Raw genomic sequence first — 25,905 nt, 5'->3', positions numbered from 1 at the left:
TAATCTCTAGCTAACTTGCAACTGTTTTTAACCCTTCATACAACAAAGTGTTTAGTTTGAAATCCAAAACCTGTTTTGTGCCAACATTTCACTCCTTGTACTATGTGTTTGGCATGATAAGAAGAGGGAAGGAGTGGAATGTTAACACAAACAGACTGGTACCCAGGCTACAGTGGTGTAATAGTGAAATAGTGTTATTGAGCGTTGTGGTTTCTCCCTTTACCATAGCCCGAGTGTTCCGGTCCTCGCCCCAGTTTGGGGTCACCCTGGTGACCTATGAACTCCTGCAGAGGTGGTTCTACATTGACTTTGGCGGACAGTAAGTCAGAACTCCTTCCTCTCCTAATCTTAAACTGAATGACATGATCCTGGCCCGTATTCATAAAGTGTCTCAGCATAGGACGGCTGAGCTAGGTTCCGGTCCCCCTCCTGTCCATATAATGTTATTCATTACTATAAAAAAATTGATCCTTTATCAGCACTCCTTTTAGAAACTTAATGAAGAAATGCAGCCTGCGAAGTCGAATCAAATCAAAGTTTATTGGTCTCGTACACAGATTTGCAGGTGTTATAGCGGGTGCAGTGAAAAGTTGAATGTCTCGCAAATACAATGTAAATAATCCAAAATAAATAACAATCCAAGTAGATATATTAGAGTGAGCACCTGTCAGAATCCAGAATATAAATGCGTGGTGTGTATAGATGGTATATCATTTGGAAGAAAATGGTATCATCAGTATATTTCCTTTTCCGGAGTTAGAGATAAAAAGATTTCGTAGAGGGGAAACCGAATTTCCAAACGCATGAATTACTGTTTTACTAGGGGGCGAGAGCTGTGTGTGTGTGCTGTGATACAGGCCATTATTATTTAAAAAATATATATAGTTAACCTTTATTTAACTAGGCAAATCAGTTAAGAACAAATTCTTATTTACAATGACGGCGTACCCCGGCCAAACCCGGACGACGCTGGGCCAATTGTGCGCCGCCCTATGGGACTCCCAATCACGGCCGGATTGTGACACAGTCTGGAATTGAACCAGGGTCTGTAGTGACGCCTCTATTACTGCACAGTAGTAGGTATATTAGGATGAGCTATGTGGAGAATACAGTAGAAACATACACAGTGACTAAACAACAGTATAGAAACAGAAGAGATTATGATCAGAGGTTAAGATCACTTTTATTGGTCAATTGCACACAAGGTACAACCAAAATTAGCTTTTAACTCAACACCTCCAAAAGACACAGACACATGCATACATACATACAGTGCATTCAGAAAGTATTCAGACAATACCCTATAATGACAAAGCGAAAACAAGTTTTTAGATTTTTTTGCAAATTTATTGCAAATGAAATAAAGAAATACCTTATTTACATAAGTATTCAGATCCTGAATGTCATATTTCAGTTTTTTATTAAACTGAAATATTTTTTTTTTATTAAACCTGTTTTTGCTTTGTCATTATGGGGTATTGTGTTTAGATTGATGAGGAAAAAACTTACTATTTAATCCATTTTAGAATAAGGCTGTAACGTAACAAAATGTGGAAAAAGTCAAGGGGTCTGAATACTTTCCAAATGCACTATATAGAGGTTTTGGAGAAGTGTGGGGTCTGCCACACTGGGTGCCTGGGGAGCTGATATTGTGGGGGGTTAAGTGCCTTGCTCAAGGGCTTTGATTCCGCCAGATTTTTCCAGTTGGACCCGGGATTCGAACTGGCAACCCTCCGGTTGCTGGCTCGCCTTCCTAACCGCTAGTCTATCTGCCACCCCAGAATATGAGGCGTTCAATTACTCTATATACAGTCGTGGTCAAAAGTTTTGAGAATGACACAAATACTAATTTTCACAAAGTCTGCTGCCTCAGTTTTGATGATGGCAATTTGCATATACTCCAGAATGTCATGAAGAGTGATCAGATGAATTGCAATTAATTGCAAAGTCCCTCTTTGCCATGAAAATGAACTTAATCCCCAAAAAACATTTCCACTGCATTTCAGCCCTGCCACAAAATGACCAGCTGCCATCATGTCAGTGATTCTCTCGTTAACACAGGTGAGAGTGTTGACGAGGACAAGGCTGGAGATCACTCTGTCATGCTGATTGAGTTAGAATAACAGACTGGAAGCTTTAAAAGGAGGGTGGTGCTTGAAATCATTGTTCTTCCTCTGTTAACCATGGTTACCTGCAAGGTAACACGTGCCGTCATCATTGCTTTGCACAAAAAGGGCTTCACAGTCAAGGATATTGCTGCTAGTAAGATTGCACCTAAATCAACCATTTTTCGGATCATCAAGAACTTCAAGGAGAGAGGTTCAATTGTTGTGAAGAAGGCGTCAGGGCGCCCAAGAAAGTCCAGCAAGCGCCAGGACATCTCCTAAAGTTGATTCAGCTGCAGGATCGGGGCACCAACAGTGCAGAGCTTGCTCAGGAATGGCAGCAGGCAGGTGTGAGTGCATCTGCACGCACAGTGAGGCGAAGACTTTTGGAGGATGGCCTGGTGTCAAGAAGGGCAGCAAAGAAGCCACTTCTCTCCAGGATAAACATCAGGGACAGACTGATATTCTGCAAAAGGTAGGGGCATCCGGAAAACACCTTGTCCAGAGAAGACAAGGTGAGCGCTACCATCAGTCCTGTGTCATGCCTACAGTAAAGCATCCTGAGACCATTCATGTGTGGGGTTGCTTCTCAGCCAAGGGAGTGGGCTCACTCACAATTTTGCCTAAGAACACAACCATGAATAAAGAATGGTACCAACACATCCTCTGAGAGCAACTTCTCCCAACCATCCAAGAACAGTTTGGTGACGACCAATGCCTTTTCTAGCATGATGGAGCACCTTGCCATAAGGCAAAAGTGATAACTAAGTGGCTCGGGGAACAAAACATCGACATTTTGGGTCCATGGCCAGGAAACTCCCCAGACCTTAATCCCATTGAGAACTTGTGGTCGATCCTCAAGAGGCGGGTGGACAAACAAAAACCCACAAATTCTGACAAACTCCAAGCATTGATTATGCAAGAATGGGCTGCCATCAGTCAGTTTGTGGCCCAGAAGTTAATTGACAGCATGCCAGGGCGGATTGCAGAGGTCTTGAAAAAGAAGGGTCAACACTGCAAATATTGACTCTTTGCATAAACTTAATGTAATTGTCAATAAAAGCATTTGACACTTATGGAATGCTTGTAATTATACTTCAGTATACCATAGTAACATCTGACAAAAATATCTCATAACACTGAAGCAGCGAAATTTGTGAAGACCAATACTTGTGTCATTCTCAAAACTTTTGACCACGACTGTACATAGGACATTAGTCTCAAGGTGCGGGGCAAGTGATGGCTGTTCAACAGTATGATGGCCTGGTGATAGAAGCTGCTTCTTAGTCTTTCGGTCCCAGCTCTGATGCACCTGTAAGTGTCTTACCACATGATAAGACTGAGAAATCCAGAAACGCAAATGTCATAGAAATGTCCAGTCAGAAATGATAGCTTCTACTGACAGCTGCTGTGTGAAACAAAATGATGGTAATTTCTAGCACCACTTTTCTACCAACCTTTCAACAGAGGGAGAGAGATGTGTAGTTTCACAAAGAACACCATAGGGCTCTGGTCAAACGCAGTGCACTATATAGAGAATAGGTTGCCATTTGGGATGCAGACCATTACTTGGTGGGATGGACGTAACATTTCCTAAACTACAGGGCTACAGAGTGTGAAGCAGTGCAGAGAGAATCACTTTGACTTGGGCTCTTTCTCCTTTCAGCTTTTTGGGTTAAAATGAGCTAATTTTCCCTGGCGGAGCAAATTGGTCACTCTTTAGAATGCACTTTTCTAATGTTCCATTGACCAATAAGAGACAGAGACAGGAGGGTAAGGGGGAGGCTGTTAGGATACATTCCATATACATTCCATTCACTATTAAACTGTACATATAGTGGTATTGACAGAATGTTGTCAATACTATTATACTCTACTTATAGTGGTAGCGACAGAATATTGTCAATACTTTACATATAGTGGTACTGACAGAATGTTGTCAATACTTTATATATAGTGCTATTGACAGAATGTTGTCAATACTTTATATATACTGTTACTGACATAATGTTGTCAATACTTTACATATAGTGCTATTGACAGAATGTTGTCAATACTTTATATATACTGTTACTGACATAATGTTGTCAATACTTTACATATAGTGCTATTGACAGAATGTTGTCAATACTTTATATATAGTGTTACTGACATAATGTTGTCAATACTTTACATATAGTGCTATTGACAGAATGTTGTCAATACTTTATATATACTGTTACTGACATAATGTTGTCAATACTTTACATTATAGTGCTATTGACAGAATGTTGTCAATACTTTATATATACTGTTACTGACATAATGTTGTCAATACTTTACATATAGTGCTATTGACAGAATGTTGTCAATACTTTATATATAGTGTTACTGACATAATGTTGTCAATACTTTACATATAGTGCTATTGACAGAATGTTGTCAATACTTTATATATACTGTTACTGACATAATGTTGTCAATACTTTACATATAGTGCTATTGACAGAATGTTGTCAATACTTTATATATAGTGTTACTGACATAATGTTGTCAATACTTTACATATAGTGCTATTGACAGAATGTTGTCAATACTTTATATATACTGTTACTGACATAATGTTGTCAATACTTTACATATAGTGCTATTGACAGAATGTTGTCAATACTTTATATATAGTGTTACTGACATAATGTTGTCAATACTTTACATATAGTGCTATTGACAGAATGTTGTCAATACTTTATATATAGTGTTACTGACATAATGTTGTCAATACTTTACATATAGTGCTATTGACAGAATGTTGTCAATACTTTATACTGTTAATTTTTTTAGACATTTTAGACATTTAGCAGATGCTCTTATCCAGGGCGACTTACAGTTAGTGAGTGCATAAATTTTCATACTGGCCCTCCGTGGGAAACGAACCCACAACCCTGGCGTTGCAAGCGCCATGCTCTACCAACTGAGCTACAGGGGACTGACATATAGTGGTACTGACAGAATGTTGTCAAGACTTTGGGGCTCTTCCAGAAAGCAGGATCAATGAGTTAACTGACCTTAATATCCTTAATATTCTGAAATAACTTCCTCTTTAACAGAAATATAGACTTGAAATTGGCATGGTATAATTAACTCCACAACCAACAACTCATATTCAAGTTTAGCTTACTTAATAAACCAGAAAATCAAGAGATACTGTATATTGGACTGTTTACAGCCCATTGGAAAGTCAAAAAACTCAATTTAGTATGCAAAACCCTATGTACTGTAAATATCCAACATGCATACTGTGTAGTCTTCACAGACTTTGTTTTGTTCAATGTGAAAACAGTACTGCTCGATGGTGTAGTGTGGGTTTGAAATATGTTCCTTGTCCGTATTGGAAAGATATCACTGAAGGGAGTATGAAACCATTGTGGGATATTCATTTATTTCTGGTTCCAGTGCTCTGGGGAAAAATAGCCCTCTCGCCCAGTCTTAATATTCGATTAGAATGTTAATGTTTTGTGCTGGACAATGTTTAATATAAAAACTCTTGCCTCTCTCTCTCTCTCTCTCTCTCTCTCTCTCTCTCTCTCTCTCTCTCTCTCTCTCTCTCTCTCTCTCTCTCTCTCTCTCTCTCTCTCTCTCTCTCTCTCTCTCTCTCTCTCTCTCTCTCTCGCTCTCTCTCTCCCTCTCTCTCTCCCTCTCTCTCTCTCTCTCTCTCTCTCTCTCTCTCTCTCTCTCTATCTCCTCTCTCCTTTATCCTCGCCTCTATATCTCCTCCCTCCTTTATCCTCGCCTCTATATCTTCTCCCTCCTTCCTCCCTCCCTCTCTCCTCGTCCCTCCCCCCTCTCTCTCCACACCACAGAAAGCCGTCTGGCTCGGAGCCGACTCCCAAGTCTCGGATCAGCCTGCCGGCGCCCAGCCCCGACCACATCGGAGGTTTCAGGTTGGCCGTGGCCACATTCGCTGGCATCGAGAGCAAATTTGGACTCCACCTCCCAAGATACAACGTACAAGTAACCCCCCCATCCAAGGAGGACACCCCTTGAATTGAATCCCCTCTGCCCACCCATAGGGGGCAGAATAGAGCACACGTGCAATCGTTACATCCTCTCCCTCCCACCCCCGCCCAGTCGAGCACTTGGAATATTCCAGCCGAAAGAGAAGCACATTCTGAGTAGTATGATTTGCCTCTCTAGGCTTTAAAGAGAAGGAATGTATCTATGTTTTAGTTTATATTATTTTTTCTTTTTAAACCTATTATGATCTTCTTGAAACTACCTTTATACGTCATGGTCTAGAAATACAAATAAGTTGGTTTAGCTTCTGTTTTAGTCTCAGCTACCCGTAAAGATGACTTTTTAAGTCAGTCTTATTGTGAAGATCAAGCAATATCTACAGTACTGACAATGTGTGTCTAGAGTAGTGTTGTTATAGTTTGTCTTTTCATACAGTAATATGCACAGTAGTGGAGGGGCTGGCCATGTCTTGAATTAGACCTGGCTGCTTCCTTTCATTACATCATCACTAAGGCCGGGACTCATTCAAAAGTGCATTGTCAACAAGTGCGTTGCACTTGCTTTTAAAGGTAATTTACACTTGAGCCGACATGTACCGCATTTACCATGAATGCGATCTCTGCGAACATCCGGTAAATTGCCTTTAAAAGACACATTGTTGACAGTGCAATGTGCTTGTCGACAACGCGCATTTGATTGAATCTCGGCCTAACCATCACTTTATATTATGGTGCTTTTACTGTCTTCCACCTGAGAGTCTGATAGATACCCAACAGAATGAGCCCTATCCGCAGGAACTCTGTCAATTGGACATGTTTTTATTTCCATGTTAAATGTGATTTTAACGATGGGGATAGTGGCACAAGCTCTCACATCCGAATAACGGTTCTACTGTACATATGAGAACGGAACAGAGAGACATATTTTCATATTGATACAGTTCACCGAGTCGCTTTTTGGATACTGAGAAGGAACACTAATAATCTTGATCATTAAAATGTTATTTCGAGAAAACAGAAAAGATCGACCAAACAAAACGCTTGAATGTAATATACTGTTCAGTGTTACCACTACTTGCACAAGGTTTTACCACTACTATGGTATTGTAGTGGACTGTCTGTTATCCTAAATTGAGTTGTCTCAGTCAGATCAAACTGGGCTGTGTGTTGTATAAATGTCTATTTAAAGAATCAGGGTACAGCAGAGCAGGCGGAGAGAGTAGAGAGATGTGGCGTGTTCCAGAAAGCAGGATTATAAAGTTATCCAGTTAACTGATAAACAACCACATATTATTTTCGGGTTGAATAAGAACGCTACATTTGTATACTGGATGTTGTTGTCGAGTCAATTATATCTTGCCAATTTTAAGGGCTCGATTCAATCCGTATCACGGAAGTTCAGCTTTATAGCGCGATTGACAATTAAAGGCAATGTTCTCGCGGTCGCAGACTGCATTCACCGTAAACGCTGCGCATATCAGCCCTATCGGAAATTACCTTTACATTTCTAGCGCGCAATCTGTAACGCTTCATCGATACAGATTGAATAGAGCCCTACGTCTATATTTCTATTTCTATAAATATCTAATTATTTTAAGCAATGTTGGACAGTTAGCTGGCTAACTCATTTATCCAGCTTTCTGAAACAGACCCATGGTGTCACTGACTAACGGTAGTAGCTGCATGGTGTTGACCATATTTCTGGAACAGCCTCATGGTGTCACGAAAGACGTCGGTATTGGTGTAGAATATGGTGTGTGATAATTGTGCCTTACTGTATGTATGGCAGCAATATGTATATGTACTAATGAAATTAAAGAGAAACATCTAATGTTAGTGAACAAAGTGTGTGTGCATGTGTTCTTTGACAAGGTGGTATGTTGTGGAGAAAAGCTTGACGCCTGGTACGAGAGGCGAGGACAGAATCACAACAGCCAAACGTCCAACTTGTGACACTATAATTACAGTACTTAAACAACAAAAAGTAGTAAACAAGCTAACAGTTCTTCAGCCATGATTTATTGGCGGATATATCACGATAGACAGCAGGCACAGACTCTAGATTACAATATATGTCTCTTTTGTTCATTACAGTTCACGTAGCACTTACACTAAACAACGTGCTAAACCAGAATTTGTTGCTTAGGCCTGTAGCCATTGAACAGTGCAATAACCCTCACATACGTACATTATAGTCCTGTACATTTCAGTTGAATGCATTCAGTTGCACAATTGACTAGGTATCCCCCTTTCACTTTCCCTTATAACATTGACATAAAGCAGTTATATACATCCACAACATACGATGACATGTCTATGAAGCTGTAGGAACCCATAAATGTGTTGCATGCATGCAGGGGGTTGGATACAGAAAAAAGCACAACGAAAGCACTGTGAACATGACACTTTTGTAACATGACAATATAGAGTTCTGTAGGTCCTGTCTAACAGTTCTCACTGCTAGTTTCATAGGGATTCACAACTGTAGTAGGATCTATGATTCGATATGGAGTTCATTTAGGTTATAAGCAATAACAATGTTTGACAACTGACCACATAAATTAAGTAAATCAATCAATTAATAAAATGAACAAAAAAATACATTAAAAGAAGCTAGTAGTTCTCTAGTTAGTCTCATACGACTATCTGACATTAACATAAATTGCAAAAAAAGTAATCCCCCCCAAACAGTGATGCAAATAGAGCAGAGAGAAAGCACGTCCTAGCCTGGACACACTGCTGTATATAGTAGCTGTCGCAAAGAGACTGAAGGGGTGGGGTCTAGAACACATGCTGCTGCTTTGATAGGTGTGTGGAATTATGTCATAAAGGTGTGAGAACAAAGCTTTCTGATAGGCTGGATCCTCTAGTGATCTGCCCACTGTGCCTGTCGATGCTTGGATGGTGATCCCGGTAGGTGATCTCTCCAATCCTATGGCGTCAGTTCCACAGGCCCTTCCTCCTCGCCGTCGGCCCGGTTGGCTTTGAGCTCCATCAGGGTGTGGGTGAAGCGTGCCCAGTCCTCACTGTGGGGCACTGCCAGCTGAGAGGAACCAGAGAGAAAAACAATGTATCCACTCATACTGGTATCCATATCCCCAATGGTCTTTTCTATACTATGGAGTATGTTTTGATCAATAACTGAGTCTTTGTCAGGATCAGATTGGCTGGTTTAGCCTCATGAGCAAATACAGTCCAGTATATGTACGGTTCTGTTTATATTCTACATCTACGTCTCCTCGTCTGCTGTCCACTACCCTCAAGAATAGAGGACAATACAAAAAATATTTATTGAGCTTTTAGTTGAAGTTTCATGCTAATCTAGTCAATTGTCAGTGAAATGTACACGCATTACACACTCATATCTATGTTTAATTCGTTACAAGTTCTATGTGACTGTGACCTCCCGTAACGTGTCATGGTGGAGCACTGCGGTGAAAGTCAAATAAGAAGACCGCTTGGTTAGTTGCCGTGGCTGCCACCCAGGCTGTCACCACGGTTACCACTCTGCAGGCTATAATTAACCAGCAATAAAGAGGTGGGAGTGGACGGCGGACATTTTATACCCTCAGGGCCCGGTTGCATAAAACACCTTAAGTTAATTTCCCCCTTATCTTTTCCCTTAAAGTTTCCTTAACTTTTAGTCAGTTGCACAAAACATTTTAAGGTGAATTTCCCCCTTCAATTAAATGAAAAAGCCCATGAGGTCCCTTAACTGCATCATTCAGTATGGATATCAATGTGAACAGCATTTGTGGAGGTGAATTTAGCTTTCATCTGCTCTAGTTAGCTACAAAAGGAAAACATCAACCAGCTAGCTAGCTATTTAGCTAAACAATGGAAGGTGCACAATCCATGGCTACAAAGCTAGCTAACTGGCTAGTTAGCTATATCTACTCTGTAAGCTAGCTTGACTTACTAGAAAGTAAAATAAACAAGTTGAAAAAAAAGTAACTATAAGAAACGTGGTCTATTATCTTCTGAAGCAATTTGGTTATCCTGTCTTTTTTTGTTTTGTTTTTTGTGCTCTATTCTGCCCCCTACGGGTGGTTATCCTTTCTTGATTGTAGAAGTTCTATTTTTCTATCTCACAAAATTAAAGCAATCTCTTTGAGGAGACTTTAGTCAGTGAATCAGGCCATCTCCATGGTAACCAGATACTCTTTCTGCCATAAATGCCTTCAAAATACACTCAATACCCCATAATACAGAAATACCTTATTTACTAAGTATTCAGATCCTTTGCTATGAGACTCAAAATTGAGCTCAGGGGCATCCTCTTTCCATTTATCATCCTTGAGATGTTTCTACAACTTGATTGGAGTCCACCTGTGGTAAATTCAATTGATTGGACATGATTTGGAAAGGCACACACCTGTCTATATAACATTTACATTTACATCATTTAGCAGACGCTATTATCCAGAGCGACTTACAAATTGGTGCATTGAACTTATGATAGCCAGTGGGACAACCACTTTTTTTTTTTTTATGGGGGGTGGGGAAAGAAGGATTACTTTATACTATTCCAGGTATTCCTTAAAGAGGTTCAATGGCACAGGCAGGGAGCCCAGCCAACAGCGAGTTGCAGTAATCCAGACGGGAGATGACAAGTGCCTGGATTAGGACCTGTGCCGCTTTCTGTGTAAGGTAGGGTCGTACTCTGTGTTGTAGAGCATGAACCTGCAGGATCGGGTCACCGCTTTGATGTTAGCGGAGAACGACAGGGTATTGTCTAGGGTCACGCCAAGGTTCTTTGCACTCTGGGAGGAGGACACAATGGAGTTGTCAACCGTGATGGCGAGATCATGGAGCGGGCAGTCCTTCCCCGGGAGGAAGAGCAGCTCCGTCTTGCCGAGGTTCAGCTTGAGGTGGTGATCCGACATCCACACTGATATGTCTGCCAGACATGCAGAGATGCGATTCGCCACCTGGTTATCAGAAGTTAATTAATTGTGTCTCGTCTGCGCAGCAATGATAGGAGAGACCATGTGAGGATATGACAGAGCCAAGTGACTTGGTGTATAGAGAGAATAGGAGAGGGCCTAGAACTGAGCCCTGGAGGACACCAGTGGTGAGAGCACGTGGTGCGGAGACAGAATCTCGCCACGCCACCTGGTAGGAGCGACCTGTCAGTTAGGACGCAATCCAAGAGTGAGCAGCATATAAGGTCCCACAGTTGACAGTGCATGTCAGAGCAAAAACCAAGCCATGAGGCTGAAGGAATTGTCCGTAGAGCCCCGAGACAGGATTGTGTTGAGGAACAGATCTGGGGAAGGGTACCAAGAAATGTCTGCAGCGTTGAAGGTCCCCAAGAACACAGTGGCCTCCATAATTCTTAAATGGAAGAAGTTTGGAACCACCAAGACTCTTCCTAGAGCTGGCCGCCCAGCCAAACTGAGCAATCGGGGGAGAAGGGCCTTGGTCAGGGAGGTGACCAAGAACCCGATGGTCACTCTGACAGAGCTCCAGAGTTCCTCTGTGGAGATGGGAGAACCTTCCAGAAGGACAACCATCTCTGCAGCACTCCACCAATCAGGCCTTTATGGTAAAGTGGCCGGATGGAAGCCAGTAAAAGGCACATGACAGCCCGCTTGGAGTTTGCCAAAAGGCACCTAAAGACTCTCAGACCATGAGAAACAAGATTCTCTGGTCTGATGAAACCAAGTTTGAACTCTTTGGCCTGAATGCCAAGCGTCACGTCAGGAAGACACCTGGCACCATCCCTACGGTGAAGCATGGTGGTGGCAGCATCATGCTCTGGGGATATTTATTAGCGGCAGGGACTGGGAGACTAGTCAGGATCGAGGCAAAGATGAACAGAGCAAAGTACAGAGAGATCCTTGATGAAAACCTGCTCCAGAGCGCTCAGGACCTCAGACTGGGGCAAAGGTTCACCTTCTAACAGGACAACGACCCTAAGCACACAGCCACTACAACGCAGGAGTCTCTGAATGTCCTTGAGTGGCCCAGCCAGAGCCTGGACTTGAACCCGATCGAACATCTCTGGAGAGACCTGAAAATAGCTGTGTAGCGACGCTCCCCATCCAACATGACAGAGCTTGAGGATCTGCAGAGAAGAATGGGAGAAACTCCTCAAATACAGGTGTGCCAAGCTTGTAGCGTCATACCCAAGAAGACTCGAGGCTGTAATTGCTGCCAAAGGTGCTTCAACAAAGTACTGAGTAAAGGGTCTGAATACTTATGTAAATGTGATATCAGTTTTTTATTTCCAAACATTTATAAAAAACTGTTTTTGTTTGTCATTATGGGGTATTGTGTGTAGATTGATGAGGGGGAAAAAAACTATTTAATCCATTTTAGAATAAGGCTGTAATGTAACAAAATGTGGAAAATGCACTGTATGCCCTTACCTAAGGAAATATTTGAGGGGCTCTATGCTCTTAAACAATTCCCTTAGGTAAGGGAAATGTATTCCTTAAGGTAAAGATATGTTATGCAACAAGGCCCATAGCTTTTAGAGCACACCAGTGGTCCTAAATGGCACCCTATTCCCTATTTAGTGCACTACTTTTAACTAGAGCCCATAGTAGTGCACTAAATAGGGAATAAGGTGTTATTTGGGACGGAGAGCACATAAGAACATTTAACCAGAGAGGGAGAGTGTGCCATGTCATGTCATAGCCTATTGTACTACGCAGATCTATGATTGGATATTGTAGTGCTTTATACAGCCTAAAAGTTCTGCTAAGGAACATATTTTATTAGACCTGGGTATTTGATTGTTTTTGTATTCAATGGCGCTAGCTACGTCGTTTGGCAAGACGACAACAAGTCAAGTTGGCTAAAGCAGAAACCGGCTGGCACCCAGGGTAAAGTTTATGGGAATTACAATCAATTATAGGTTACAAGGAAAGCCAATTAAGGTATTTACTGAGCACTTAACGAGGTCAAGCAACATGAACTGTACAACCTCAGAGAACACAAAACAAAACAGTGACAAGAAACTATCCACATATTCATTCCATATTACTGTACATCTCAGTTTGTATGCCATCTCAAACACCAGGGATATTTTATCCCCTGAAAATTCAGGATATTAAAGTATATCATTATATGCCTTGCCTACTGCTGTTCCAGTTAGTTCTTATTATACAATTTCAATATAGAACCCCAATTCATTCTCAAACTGCCTCAAATAGCTCCTTTGTTCCACCCCCATACACGCCGAGACCGGCTCAATCGGTGCCTCCAGTGATGCTATCTCTTTCATTGTTACCCACCGCTTAGTTTTACCTCCACTGTACTCATATCCTTCCATATCCTTGTCTGTACATAATGCCCTGAATCTATTCTACAACGCCCGGAAATCTGCCCCCTTTATTCTCTGTACCCAACGCACTAGAAGACCAGTTCTTAAAGCCTTTAGCCGTATCCTTATTCTAGTCCTCCTCTGTTCCTCTGGTGATGTAGAGGCTAACCCAGGCCCTGCAGCCCCCAGTATCACTCCTACTCCCCAGGAGTTATCATTTGTTGACTTCTGTAACCGTAAAAGCCTTGGTTTTCTGCAAGTTAACATCAGAAGCCTTCTTCCTAAGTTTGAGTTATTCACTGCGTTAGCACACTCCGCCAACCCTGATGTTCTAGCAGTGTCTGAATCCTGGCTTAGGAAGGCCACCAAAAATTAAGAAATGTCTATCCCCAACTACAACATTTTCCGTCTAGATAGAACTGCCAAAGGGGGTGGAGTTGCAATCTACTGTAGAGATAGCCTGCAGAGCTCTATCATACTATCCAGGTCTGTGCCCAAACAGTTTGAGCTCCTACTTCTAAAAATCCACCTTTCCAGAAATAAGTCTCTCACTGTTGCCGCTTGCTACAGACCCCCCTCAGCCCCCAGCTGTGTCCTGGACACCATATGTGAATTGATTGCCCCCCATCTATCCTCAGAGTTCGTACTGCTTGGTGACTTAAACTGGGACATGCTTAACACCCCGGCCATCCTACAATCCAAACTAGATGCCCTCAATCTCACACAAATTGTCAAGGAACCTACCAGGTACAACCCTAAATCCGTAAACACGGGCACCCTCATAGATATCATCCTGACTAACTTACCCTCTAAATACACCTCCGCTGTCTTCAACCAGGATCTCAGCGATCATTGGTTGAAGACAGCGTCCGTAACGGGTCCGCGGTCAAACGACCAACCCTCATCACTGTCAAACGCTCCCTAAAACACTTTAGCGAGCAGGCCTTCCTAATTGACCTGGCCCAGGTATCCTGGATGGATATCGATCTCATTCCGTCAGTAGAGGATGCCTGGTTGTTCTTTAAAAGTGCTTTCCTCTCAATCTTAAATAAGCATGCGCCCCATTCAAAAGATTCAGAACTAAGAACAGATATAGCCCCTGGTTCTCCTCAGACTTGACTGCCCTTGACCAGCACAAAAACATCCTGTGGCGTACTGCATTAGCATCGAATAGCCCCCGCGATATGCAACTTTTCAGGGAAGTTAGGAACCAACAAGCAGTAAGGAAAGCAAAGGCTAGCTTTTTCAAACAGAAATTTGCATCCTGTAGCACTAACTCCAAAAAGTTTTGGGGCACTGTAAAGTCCATGGAGAATAAGAGTACCTCCTCCCAGCTGCCCACTGCACTGAGGCTAGGAAACACTATCACCACCGATAAATCTACAATAATCGAGAATTTCAACAAGCATTTTGCTACGGCTAGCCATGCTTTCCACCTGGCTACCACTACCCCGGACACCAGCTCTGCACCCTCCGCTGCAACTTGCCCATGCCCACCCCGCTTCTCCTTCACACAAATTCAGACAGCTGATGTTCTGAAAGAGCTGCAAAATCTGGACCCCTACAAATCATCTGGGCTAGACAATCTGGACCCTTTCTTTCTAAAAAATACCCGCAGAAATTGTCGCAACCCCTATTACTAGCCTGTTCAACCTCTCTTTCGTAACGTCTGAGATCCCCAGAGATTGGAAAGCTGTGCGCGGTCAATCCCCCTCTTCAAAGGGGGTGATACTCTAGATTCAAACTGTTACAGACCTACAGTGGGGAGAACAAGTATTTGATACACTGCCGATTTTGCAGGTTTTCCTACTTACAAAGCATGTAGAGGTCTGTAATTTTTATCATAGGTACACTTCAACTGTGAGAGACGGAATCTAAAACAAAAATCCAGAAAATAACATTGTATGATTTTTAAGTAATTAATTTGCATTTGATTGCATGACATAAGTATTTGATCACCTACCAACCAGTAAGAATTCCGGCTCTCACAGACCTGTTCGTTTTTCTTTAAGAAGCCCTCCTGTTCTCCACTCATTACCTGTATTAACTGGTTCTCCTCAGACTTGACTGCCCTTGACCAGCACAAAAACATCCTGTGGCGTACAGCATTAGCATCAAATAGCCCCCGCGATATGCAACTTTTCAGGGAAGTTAGGAACCAATATACACAAGCAGTCAGGAAAGCAAAGGCTAACTTTTTCAAACAGAAATTTGCATCCTGTAGCACTAACTCCAAAAAGTTTTGGGACACTGTAAAGTCCATGGAGAATAAGAGCACTTCCTCCCAGCTGCCCACTGCACTGAGGCTAGGAAACACTATCACCACCGATAAATCTACAATAATCGAGAATTTCAACAAGCATTTTGCTACAGCTGGCCATGCTTTCCATCTGGCTACCACTAACCCGGCCACCAACTCTGCACCCTCTGCTGCAACTTGCCCATGCCCCCCCCCGCTTCTCCTTCACACAAATTCAGACAGCTGATGTTTTGAAAGCGCTGCAAAATCTGGACCCCTACAAATCAGCTGGGCTAGACAATCTGGACCCTTTCTTTCTAAAACTAGCCGCCGAAATTGTCGCAACCCCTATTACTAGTCTGTTCAACCTCTCTTTCATAACGTCTGAGATCCCCAGAGATTGGAAAGCTGCCGCGGTCATCCCCCTCTTCAAAGGGGGTGACACTCTAGATCCAAACTGCTACAGACCTATATCCATCCTGCCCTGCCTTTCGAAAGTATTCGAAAGCCAAGTTAACAAACAGATCATCGACCATTTCGAATACCACCGTACCTTCTCCGCTATGCAATCCGGTTTCCGAGCTGGTCACGGGTGCACTTCAGCCACGCTCAAGGTCCTAAACGATATTATAACCGCGATTGATAATAGACAGTACTGTGCAGCCGTCTTCATCGACCTGGCCAAGGCTTTCGACTCTGTCAACCACCGCATTCTTATTGGCAGACTAAATAGCCTTGGTTTCTCAAATGACTGCCTCGCCTGGTTCACCAACTACTTCTCAGATAGAGTTCAGTGTGTCAAATCGGAGGGCCTGTTGTCTGGACCTATGGCAGTCTCTATGGGGGTGCCACAGGGTTCAATTCTTGGGCCGACACTTTTCTCCGTGTATATCAATGATGTCGCTCTTGCTGCTGGTGACTCTCAGATCCACCTCTACGCAGACGACACCATTTTGTATACATCTGGCCCTTCATTGGACACTGTGTTAACAAACCTCCAAACGAGCTTCAATGCCATACAACAATCCTTCAGTAGCCTTCAACTGCTCTTAAACACTAGTAAAACTAAATGCATGCTTTTCAATCGAACGCTGCTAGCACCCGCCCACCCGACTAGAATCACCACTCTCGACGGGTCTGACCTAGAGTATGTGGACAACTACAAATATCTAGGTGTCTGGTTAGACTGTAAACTCAACTTCCAGACTCACATAAAGAATCTCCAATCCAAAGTTAAATCTAGAATCGGCTTCCTATTTCGCAACAAAGCCTCCTTCACTCATGCTGCCAAACATGCCCTCGTAAAACTGACTATCCTACCGATCCTTGACTTCGGCGATGTCATTTACAAAATAGCCTCCAACACTCTACTCAGCAAATTGGATGTAGTCTATCACAGTGCCATCCGTTTTGTCTCCAAAGCCCCATACACTACCCACCACTGTGACCTGTACGCTCTTGTTGGCTGGTCCTCACTACATGTTCGTCGTCAAACCCACTGGCTCCAGGCCATCTATAAATCACTGCTAGGCAAATCCCCGCCTTATCTTAGCTCATTGGTCACCATAGCAGCACCCACCCGTAGTCTGCGCTCCAGCAGGTATATCTCTCTGGTCATTCCCAAAGCCAACACCTCCTTTGGCCGCCATTCCTTCCAGTTCTCTGCTGCCAATGACTGGAACGAATTGCAAAAATCTCTGAAGCTGGAGACTCTTATCTCCCTCAATAACTTTAAGCATCAGTTGTCAGAGCACCTTACCGATCACTGCACCTGTACACAGCCCATCTGAAATTAGCCCACCCAACTACCTCATCCCTATATTGTTATTTATTTTGCTCTTTTGCACCCCAGTATCTCTATTTGCACATAATCTCTTGCACATCTAGCATTCCAGTGTTAATACTATTGTAATTATTCTGCACTATAGCCTATTTATTGCCTTACCTCCATAACTTGCTACATTTGCACACACTGTATATATATTTTCTGTTGTATTTCTGACTTTATGTTTTTTTTTACCCCATATGTAACTCTGTGTTGTTTTTATTGCACTACTTTGCTTTATCTTGGCCAGGTCGCAGTTGTAAATGAGAACCTGTTCTCAACTGGCTTACCTGGTTAAATAAAGGTGAAATAAAAAAAATAAAAAAAAAACCTGTTTGAACTCGTTACCTGTATAAAAGACACCTGTCCACACACTCAATCAAACAGACTCCAACCTCTCCACAATGGCCAAGACCAGAGAGCTGTGTAAGGACATCAGGGATACAATTGTAGACCTGCACAAGGCTGGGATGGGCTACAGGACAATAGGCAAGCAGCTTGGTGAGAAGGCAACAACTGTTGGCGCAATTATTAGAAAATGGAAGAAGTTCAAGATGATGGTCAATCACCCTCGGTCTGGGGCTCCATGCAAGATCTCACCTCGTGGGGCATCAATGATCATGAGGAAGGTGAGGGATCAGCCCAGAACTACACAGCAGGACCTGGTCAATGACCTGAAGAGAGCTGGGACCACAGTCTCAAAGAAAACCATTAGTAACACACTACGCCGTCATGGATTAAAATCCTGCAGCGCACGCAAGGTCCCCCTGCTCATGCCAGCGCATGTCCAGGCCCGTCTGAAGTTTGCCAATGACCATCTGGATGATCCAGAGGAGGAATGGGAGAAGGTCATGTGGTCTGATGAGACAAAAATAGAGCTTTTTGGTCTAAACTCCACTCGCTGTGTTTGGAGGAAGAAGAAGGATGAGTACAACCCCAAGAACACCATCCCAACCGTGAAGCATGGAGGTGGAAACATCATTCTTTGGGGATGCTTTTCTGCAAAGGGGACAGGACGACTGCACCGTATTGAGGAGAGGATGGATGGGGCCATGTATCGCGAGATCTTGGCCAACAACCTCCTTCCCTCAGTAAGAGCATTGAAGATGGGTCGTGGCTGGGTCTTCCAGCATGACAACGACCCGAAACACACAGCCAGGGCAACTAAGGAGTGGCTCCGTAAGAAGCATCTCAAGGTCCTGGAGTGGCCTAGCCAGTCTACAGACCTGAACCCAATAGAACATCTTTGGAGGGAGCTGAAAGTCCGTATTGCCCAGCGACAGCCCCGAAACCTGAAGGATCTGGAGAAGGTCTGTATGGAGGAGTGGGCCAAAATCCCTGCTGCAGTGTGTGCAAACCTGGTCAAGACCTACAGGAAACGTATGATCTCTGTAAATGCAAACAAAGGTTTCGGTACCAAATATTAAGTTCTGCTTTTCTGATGTATCAAATACTTATGTCATGCAATAAAATACAAATTAATTATTTAAAAATCATACAATGTGATTTTCTGGATTTTTGTTTTAGATTCCATCTCTCACAGTTGAAGTGTACCTATGATAAAAATTACAGACCTCTACATGCTTTGTAAGTAGAAAAACCTGCAAAATCGGCAGTGTATCAAATACTTGTTCTCCCCACTGTATATCCATCCTGCCCTGCATTTCGAAAGTTTTTGAAAGCCAAGTTAACAAACAGATCACCGGCCATTTCGAATCCCACCGTACCTTCTCCACTATGCAATCCGGTTTCCGAGCTGGTCATGGGTGCACCTCATCCACGCTCAAGGTCCTAAACAATATTATAACCGCGATCGATAATAGACAGAACTGTGCAGCCGTCTTCATCGACCTGGCCAAGGCTTTCGACTCTGTCAACCACCGCATTCTTATTGGCAGACTAAATAGCCTTGGTTTCTCAAATGACTGCCTCGCCTGGTTCACCAACTACTTCTCAGATAGAGTTCAATGTGTCAAATTGGAGGGCCTGTTGTCTGGACCTATGGCAGTCTCTATGGGGGTGCCACAGGGTTAAATTCTTGGGCCGACTCTTTTCTCTGTGTATATCAATGATGTCGCTCTTGCTGCTGGTGACTCTCAGATCCACTTCTATGCAGACGACACCATTTTGTATACCTCTGGCCCTTCATTGGACACTGTGTTAACAAACCTCCAAACGAGCTTCAATGCCATACAACACTCCTTCCGTAGCTTCCAACTGCTCTTAAACACTAGTAAAACTAACTGCATGCTCTTCAATCGAACGCTGCTGGCACCCACCCACCCGACTAGAATCACTACTCTCGACGGGTCTGACCTAGAGTATGTGGACAACTACAAATACCTAGGTGTCTGGTTAGACTGTAAACTCTCCTTCCAGACTCACATTAAGCATCTCCAATCCAAAGTTAAACCTAGAATCGGCTTCCTATTTCGCAACAAAGCCTCCTTCACTCATGCTGCCAAACATGCCCTCGTAAAACTGACTATCCTACCGATCCTTGACTTCGGCGATGTCATTTACAAAATAGCCTCCAACACTCTACTCAGCAAATTGGATGTAGTCTATCACAGTGCCATCTGTTTTTGTCACCAAAGCCCCATATACTACCCACCACTGTGACCTGTACGCTCTTGTTGGCTGGTCCTCACTACATATTCGTTGCCAAACCCACTGGCTCCAGGCCATCTATAAATCACTGCTAGGCAAATCTCTGCCTTATCTTAGCTCATTGGTCACCATAGCAACACCCACCCGTAGTATGCGCTCCAGCAGGTATATCTCACTGGTCATCCCCAAAGCCAACACCTCCTTTGGCCGCCATTCCTTCCAGTTCTCTGCTGCCAATGACTGGAACGAACTGCAAAAATCTCTGAAGCTGGAGACTCTTATCTCCCTCACTAACTTTAAGCATCAGTTGCTACATTTGCACACACTGTATATATATTTTCTGTGGTATTTTTGACTATGTTTTGTTTTACCCCATATGTAAATCTGTGTTGTTGTTTTTATCGCACTGCTTTGCTTTATCTTGGCCAGGTCGCAGTTGTAAATGAGAACTTGTTCTCAACTGGCTTACCTGGTTAAATAAAGGTGAAATAAATAAATAAATATATATTTAATCTTTATTTAACCAGGTAAGTCTTCGAGAACAAATGTGTTTTTACATAAACGACCTGGTGATGTAATATTATTATAATAAACTGTACCGGTAATGATATCATTGATTTAGAAAATAATATAATTGAGCCATAAACGGCCTACTATGACAGAGGGAAGATCTTTAAGTCCTCTCTCCTCGTCTCCTTCTCAAAACCCATTGGAGGAGAAGGTCAGAGGGGAGGGACCTCTGGCTTTCTCATCCAATGGGTTTATTCAATTGAGATATTCCATGCGTCTCAAATGGGACCCTATTCCCTACACACTGTGGTACACTACTTTTGACGAAAGCCCCATAGTTCTTGGTCAAAAGTAGTGCACTATATAGTGTGTCATTTGGGACGCAGCCTGTAACTAACAGCTCAGCAGGACTCTTGCTAATCCACCATTCCATCTCCCCATATGTTGCACTGATGCTAGACCTTCATCCCAATCCATTGTAGTTTTAACCCTTTTTTAGAGGGTTCGCAAGCTTCACTCCCTTCAGGACATAAAAACACTTCAAACTTCACTGGAGGCCGCCATTACCATCAACAGAGAGAGAGAGAGAGAGAGAGAGAGAGAGAGAGAGAGAGAGAGAGAGAGCGTTCCAAATGGTACCCTATTCCCTGCATAGTGCACTACTTTTGACCAAAGCCCTGGTCAAAGTAGTGCACTAAATAGGGAATAGGATGCTATTTGGGACACAGGAATAGAGAGACCACACATTAAACCCAGCCTCTCTCCAATTACCACATTACAGAGGACTAAAATTAGAAGGAACCCCACACAGCACACACACAATGCACAAACCAGAGCCCAGAAAGACTTTGCAGTGGAAGTAAAAGTTATGTGGATGCCGTTTTAAAAGAACGAAGGATAGAGGAGAAATTCAAACACAAACATCCATGGAAATGCTGCCTGACGGGTTAATAAACACACAGTAAAGAGATGAACCACGTACCAGGCTCTTAAATGGAGCTTAGAGGACATTTTCCTAAAGAACGGGTTGTATACTTAAAGGCCCAGTGCAGTCCAAAACATGATTTCCTGTGTTATATATATATATATTTCCACACTATTAGTAGGAATAATACTGTGAAATTGTGAAAATGATGATAATGCCGTTTTAGTGTAAGAGCTGAATAAAAAGACAGCCTGAAATGTCAGCCTGTTTTGGTGGGATGGAGTTTTGGCCTGAATGGCTACATCACCAGGCGATATAAGTTAATAGACCAATAACAAAGAGAGTTCCAAACCACTCTGCCAATAACATTTAGTTTTCAGGTTACATATCCCTCCCATTATGCTCGTCCAATTAGGCCCTCACTCAGACCACTCCCAGACAGTCCTAGCAAAATCCTTGCTTGAGAAATTGCTCTTTGCGAAGAAGATATTTTTGTTTATTTTTGACCATTTTAATAGAGAAAAAAAACTGTAAGGTACTTAATAGTTACCCAGACATTATTTAATATTGAGATAGAAATGGCTGCATTGGACCTTTATGACTTATGACTCTACAGACTCTACATACTGCTCTTGTTACTCAGTAAAATGGCATCCTATTCCTTACACAACGCACCCTATGGGCCCTGGTCAAAAGTAGTGCACTTTATTCATATCATACCTCTCCTGCGTCGTAGATCCACAGACGGCCCTCCGAGTCACCCACGGCTACCTCCTTGCCCCCCGACCCCCAACGTACCCTGTTTAGGGCGCAGGCTCCCTCGATAGTTACACTCGCTGTGGGGACCTGGGGCACACAGGGTTACACCAGTCAATTAATCAATCCATCCACCCAATTTGATCCACATAGTATATTAATTACAGTTTTACAAACATGCTTATTCCTAAGAACTGCCAAAGAGCAAGTGAAGGTGACAGTGGCAAAACTCAAGACTACTATTTCAGGTTTCATTCATAGCTGTAACAGTACAATGACATTAGCACCAGCAGATTGGTACATGTTTAGTACATTCTCAGACAGACTGGGGGCTTCATCCAGTAGACCTACGTCTACTTCAGCTCCATGTGAAATAACAATATGAAACTTTTAATGAGCCACATAAATCTTCATAAAACCCTCCGCTGCACCCATTAAAACAATACCCAGGACAGCCTGTAGGCTATAGACTGCTCAGGAGGAATGAACACAGATGATCCAGGATGCGTCCCAAATTGCACCCTATTCCCTACATAGTGCACTACTTTTGACCAGGGCCCATAGGACTCTTGTCAAAAGAAGTGCACTATGTAGGTAATAGGGTGCCATTTGGGACACAGAACCAGAGTAATAGCCTGATCCCAGATCTGTATGTGCATTAGTTATCGCAGTCCAACCAGAGGGGTTGTCTAAAGCACAATCAAGATCTGGGACCAGTCTATATTTGATTGTCTGCAATCAGGGCCTGCTGAAGAACTATTGCTCTTGACAGATAGGACTAGTTTATGACATGTCGTCGTTGGAGACAGAAGCCTCGGCATCACGTCGGCTAATACGACAGCTTCCCCGCTCCAAAGCAGGGCTAACCACAGACTGGCTGCTATTAGACTGACTGGAAGCTTCCACCAGACTAGCGGCTGTGTGTTTGTGAAGGGGAAATTAGAACCAGGCCCTTCACCGCTAGGCTAATGCCGTTATGATGACTGTTGCAACATTGTGGGCTCCTCGCATTCTATCTATCTAGCAGTGTGTGTGTGTGTGTGTGTGTGTGTGTGTGTGTGTGTGTGTGTGTGTGTGTGTGCGCGCGCGCTCCAAAGGTTTCTCATAAAGCATATTGTTGGAGAAGTCAGTCCATCCTTAATGAACTCTTCCTCCAGACTACACTGAAAAGCCTGTTGCTGTTGCTGAAGGGCTGGGACTATGTCCCAAATGGCACCCTATTTCCTATATAGTGCACTACTTTTGACCAGGGCCCACTGTACACTCAATCTCTTTCCTCTCCAGTCCCCTGTCCCTGTTAGAGACTGGGATTAAGGGTGTGTGTCTGTCCATCAGACCTGGGTTGAAATAGCATTGGATATCTTTAACTAGCTGTGCTTGAGTGATACAATGGAACCAATGGTATAGTCCCAAAAGTGAAAAACCAGAGGCCCAAATGTCACAGCTACTATCACAGAGCTGGGTCAGGGGTTAAAAATGGGAGAGAGGAATGGTGGAAAAGGGGAGAGGGATAGACAGAGAGAGAGAGAGAGAGAGAGAGAGAGAGAGAGAGAGAGAGAGAGAGAGATACAGACAGACAGACAGACAGACAAACAGACAGACAGACAGACAGACAGACAGACAGACAGACAGACAGACAGACAGACAGACAGACAGACAGACAGACAGACAGACAGACAGACAGACAGACAGACAGACAGACAGACAGACAGACAGACAGACAGACAGACAGAAAGCATCAATCATGGACCAGATTTATAATTAGAGAGGAGGGTCTGTGGACACGGTATCCGTGGAAATGCCAAAAAGAGAGGGAGCGGCCGCCACTTTCATCTCTCCTTTGACCTGAGCCATGAAAGGGTGACCTCTGTGCGCCCCTCCTCGCCCCTCGGTAACTCAACGTAGACAGAGGGCAGTAGCCTCTGGGGGAGAGGGGCGGTGTTTTGGTTACTCCACCTTAGGATGGTTTAGTTTGTTGTGACAGGACAGTACTGGAGGGAGTCCTCCTACCTGGGAGAGACTAAGGCTGGGATTCAATCTAATGCATGTTATAGAGCAGTGCACTCATTTAATTTACGCTTGACCTGACATGCACAGCGGTTACTGTGAATGTGATCTCTGCAAACGTTGTGGAAAATGCCTTTAAAAAGGTGCATTGTCGGCTGTCTAGTGTGCTGTTCAATAAAGTGCCTTGGATTAAATCCTGGCCTAAGGGGACTTTTGTGACCAGCATCCCATTGACAGACCGACTAGCCAAAATCTAAAACCTAACCTTAACCCCCTAACCTAACCTAATTTTAACCAATTCGGAAGTTCAACATCGGTTTTCTGATAAGGCACGTCCCCTTGGTTTTTCCCGTCCTGCCTATGGGTCAGACTGTTGGTTTATTCAACAATGCTACGTAGTGATTGTAGACTTGACAAACAAGGCGAGGCAAAGGACAAGGACTGGGCTAGAAAGGCAACAATCTGGCATCAAGAGGTTAGTGATGGAGTAGTTTTCTTTGTAACCTAGCATACCTTTACCTCGACAATACATGCCGTAGATAACTCTTAAATATCTCTTCAGTTGTGATCAATCACTATGGGCTGCAACCCAAATGCCACCCTACTCTATGTAGTGCATAGGGTGCCATTTGGGATGGACCCTGGTCAAAAGTAGTACACTATGCAGTGCATAGGGTGCCATTTGGGGGCGCATCCATGATGACATGATGGATAGAAGCCAACAAGGGTCAAGTGGCAAATCCCTTGATGAGAGTATCAAATTGGTGCTTAGATCTAAAACGTGTATTTTTATCTTCTGCCTGGGATCGAAGAAGTGTGGTCTGTGAACAGCTGTGAGCTGGTGGGACAGGGTTTGGACAGGGTTGGAGTGGAGGAGAGCCTTATGGGGTGGTTGGAGGAGCGTTAGATGATGGTTGTGGGAGCATTTGAGTACTGGTGTCACAGCGTTTGAGTGGGGAGGGGAGGAGAGGGGAGTGTTAAGGGATGGTTGTGGGAACGTTGAGGGGGCGTTTAGTGGGAGGGAACGGTTGTGGGAGCCTTTGAGCATTGCTGTCACAAGGTTTCAGTGGGTAGGAGAAGGGAGCGTTATGATGATGGTTGTGGAAGTATTGATGGGGCGTTTGGTGGGAGTGGGTGAGGAGATGTCACCAGGCTGATTTAGAGAGAGCTTGTGGGAAAGGGAACGCCCACACAAAGAGGTGGCTGCTGGGACTTTTGGTGTTGGGCTGTGTGGTTCGGCTCCAGTCCAACACGAGAGGCCCTGGGGACACGCTCTGACACACACACACACACACATACACACACACACACACACACACACACACACACACACACACACACACACGCAAAGACAGATACAAACACACAAACAAGCACAAACACACGCATGCAATACAGTGACAAAACATGAGACATGTCTCTCTCTCTCTCTCTCTCTCACTCCCTAACACACACTCAGAAACACAGTCACCTCTGTGTCATTATTGAGGTTCCACAGATCCAGACGGCCCATCCCGTCCACGGCGGCAAACAGAGCCGGGTGCACAGGGGACCACATGACATCATAGACGTAGTCAGCGTTGTCCTCAAAGGAGTAGAGGGGTTTATTGTGCTGAAACACACAGAGAGCGATGGGAGCATGAGTCAGACAGGGAGGTAGAGA

At 43.6% G+C, this 25,905-nt stretch overlaps 1 protein-coding gene and 1 pseudogene across 2 annotated transcripts in view; one reads left to right on the top strand and one right to left on the bottom strand.

The window, feature by feature from the left end:
- Window positions 1–6,128, top strand: part of slc25a13 (solute carrier family 25 member 13) — a gene marked incomplete at both ends in the record, with an annotated part of 93,631 nt that extends 87,503 nt beyond the window's left edge. Inside the window, 2 exons of the mRNA XM_084158346.1 lie at window positions 229–319; window positions 5,945–6,128. Of these exons, the coding sequence (XP_084014472.1) occupies window positions 229–319; window positions 5,945–6,128 (275 nt within the window). The remainder of the gene's footprint in view (window positions 1–228; window positions 320–5,944) is intronic.
- A 2,899-nt stretch (window positions 6,129–9,027) lies between these two features.
- The window catches only part of LOC311120054 (cytoplasmic dynein 1 intermediate chain 1-like), a 119,114-nt pseudogene continuing 102,236 nt past the window's right edge, over window positions 9,028–25,905 (bottom strand). Inside the window, exons 16-18 of the transcript XR_014615246.1 lie at window positions 25,714–25,854; window positions 22,200–22,325; window positions 9,028–9,140 (exon numbers count right to left, since the gene is read on the bottom strand). The product of XR_014615246.1 is annotated as a cytoplasmic dynein 1 intermediate chain 1-like (transcript). The remainder of the gene's footprint in view (window positions 9,141–22,199; window positions 22,326–25,713; window positions 25,855–25,905) is intronic.

The sequence above is a fragment of the Coregonus lavaretus genome (assembly GCF_964263955.1).
Source record: "Coregonus lavaretus genome assembly, chromosome: 3".
In the NCBI taxonomy this organism is placed as follows: Eukaryota; Metazoa; Chordata; class Actinopteri; order Salmoniformes; family Salmonidae; genus Coregonus; species Coregonus lavaretus.
This window is presented reverse-complemented; position numbering and strand designations above follow the sequence as displayed.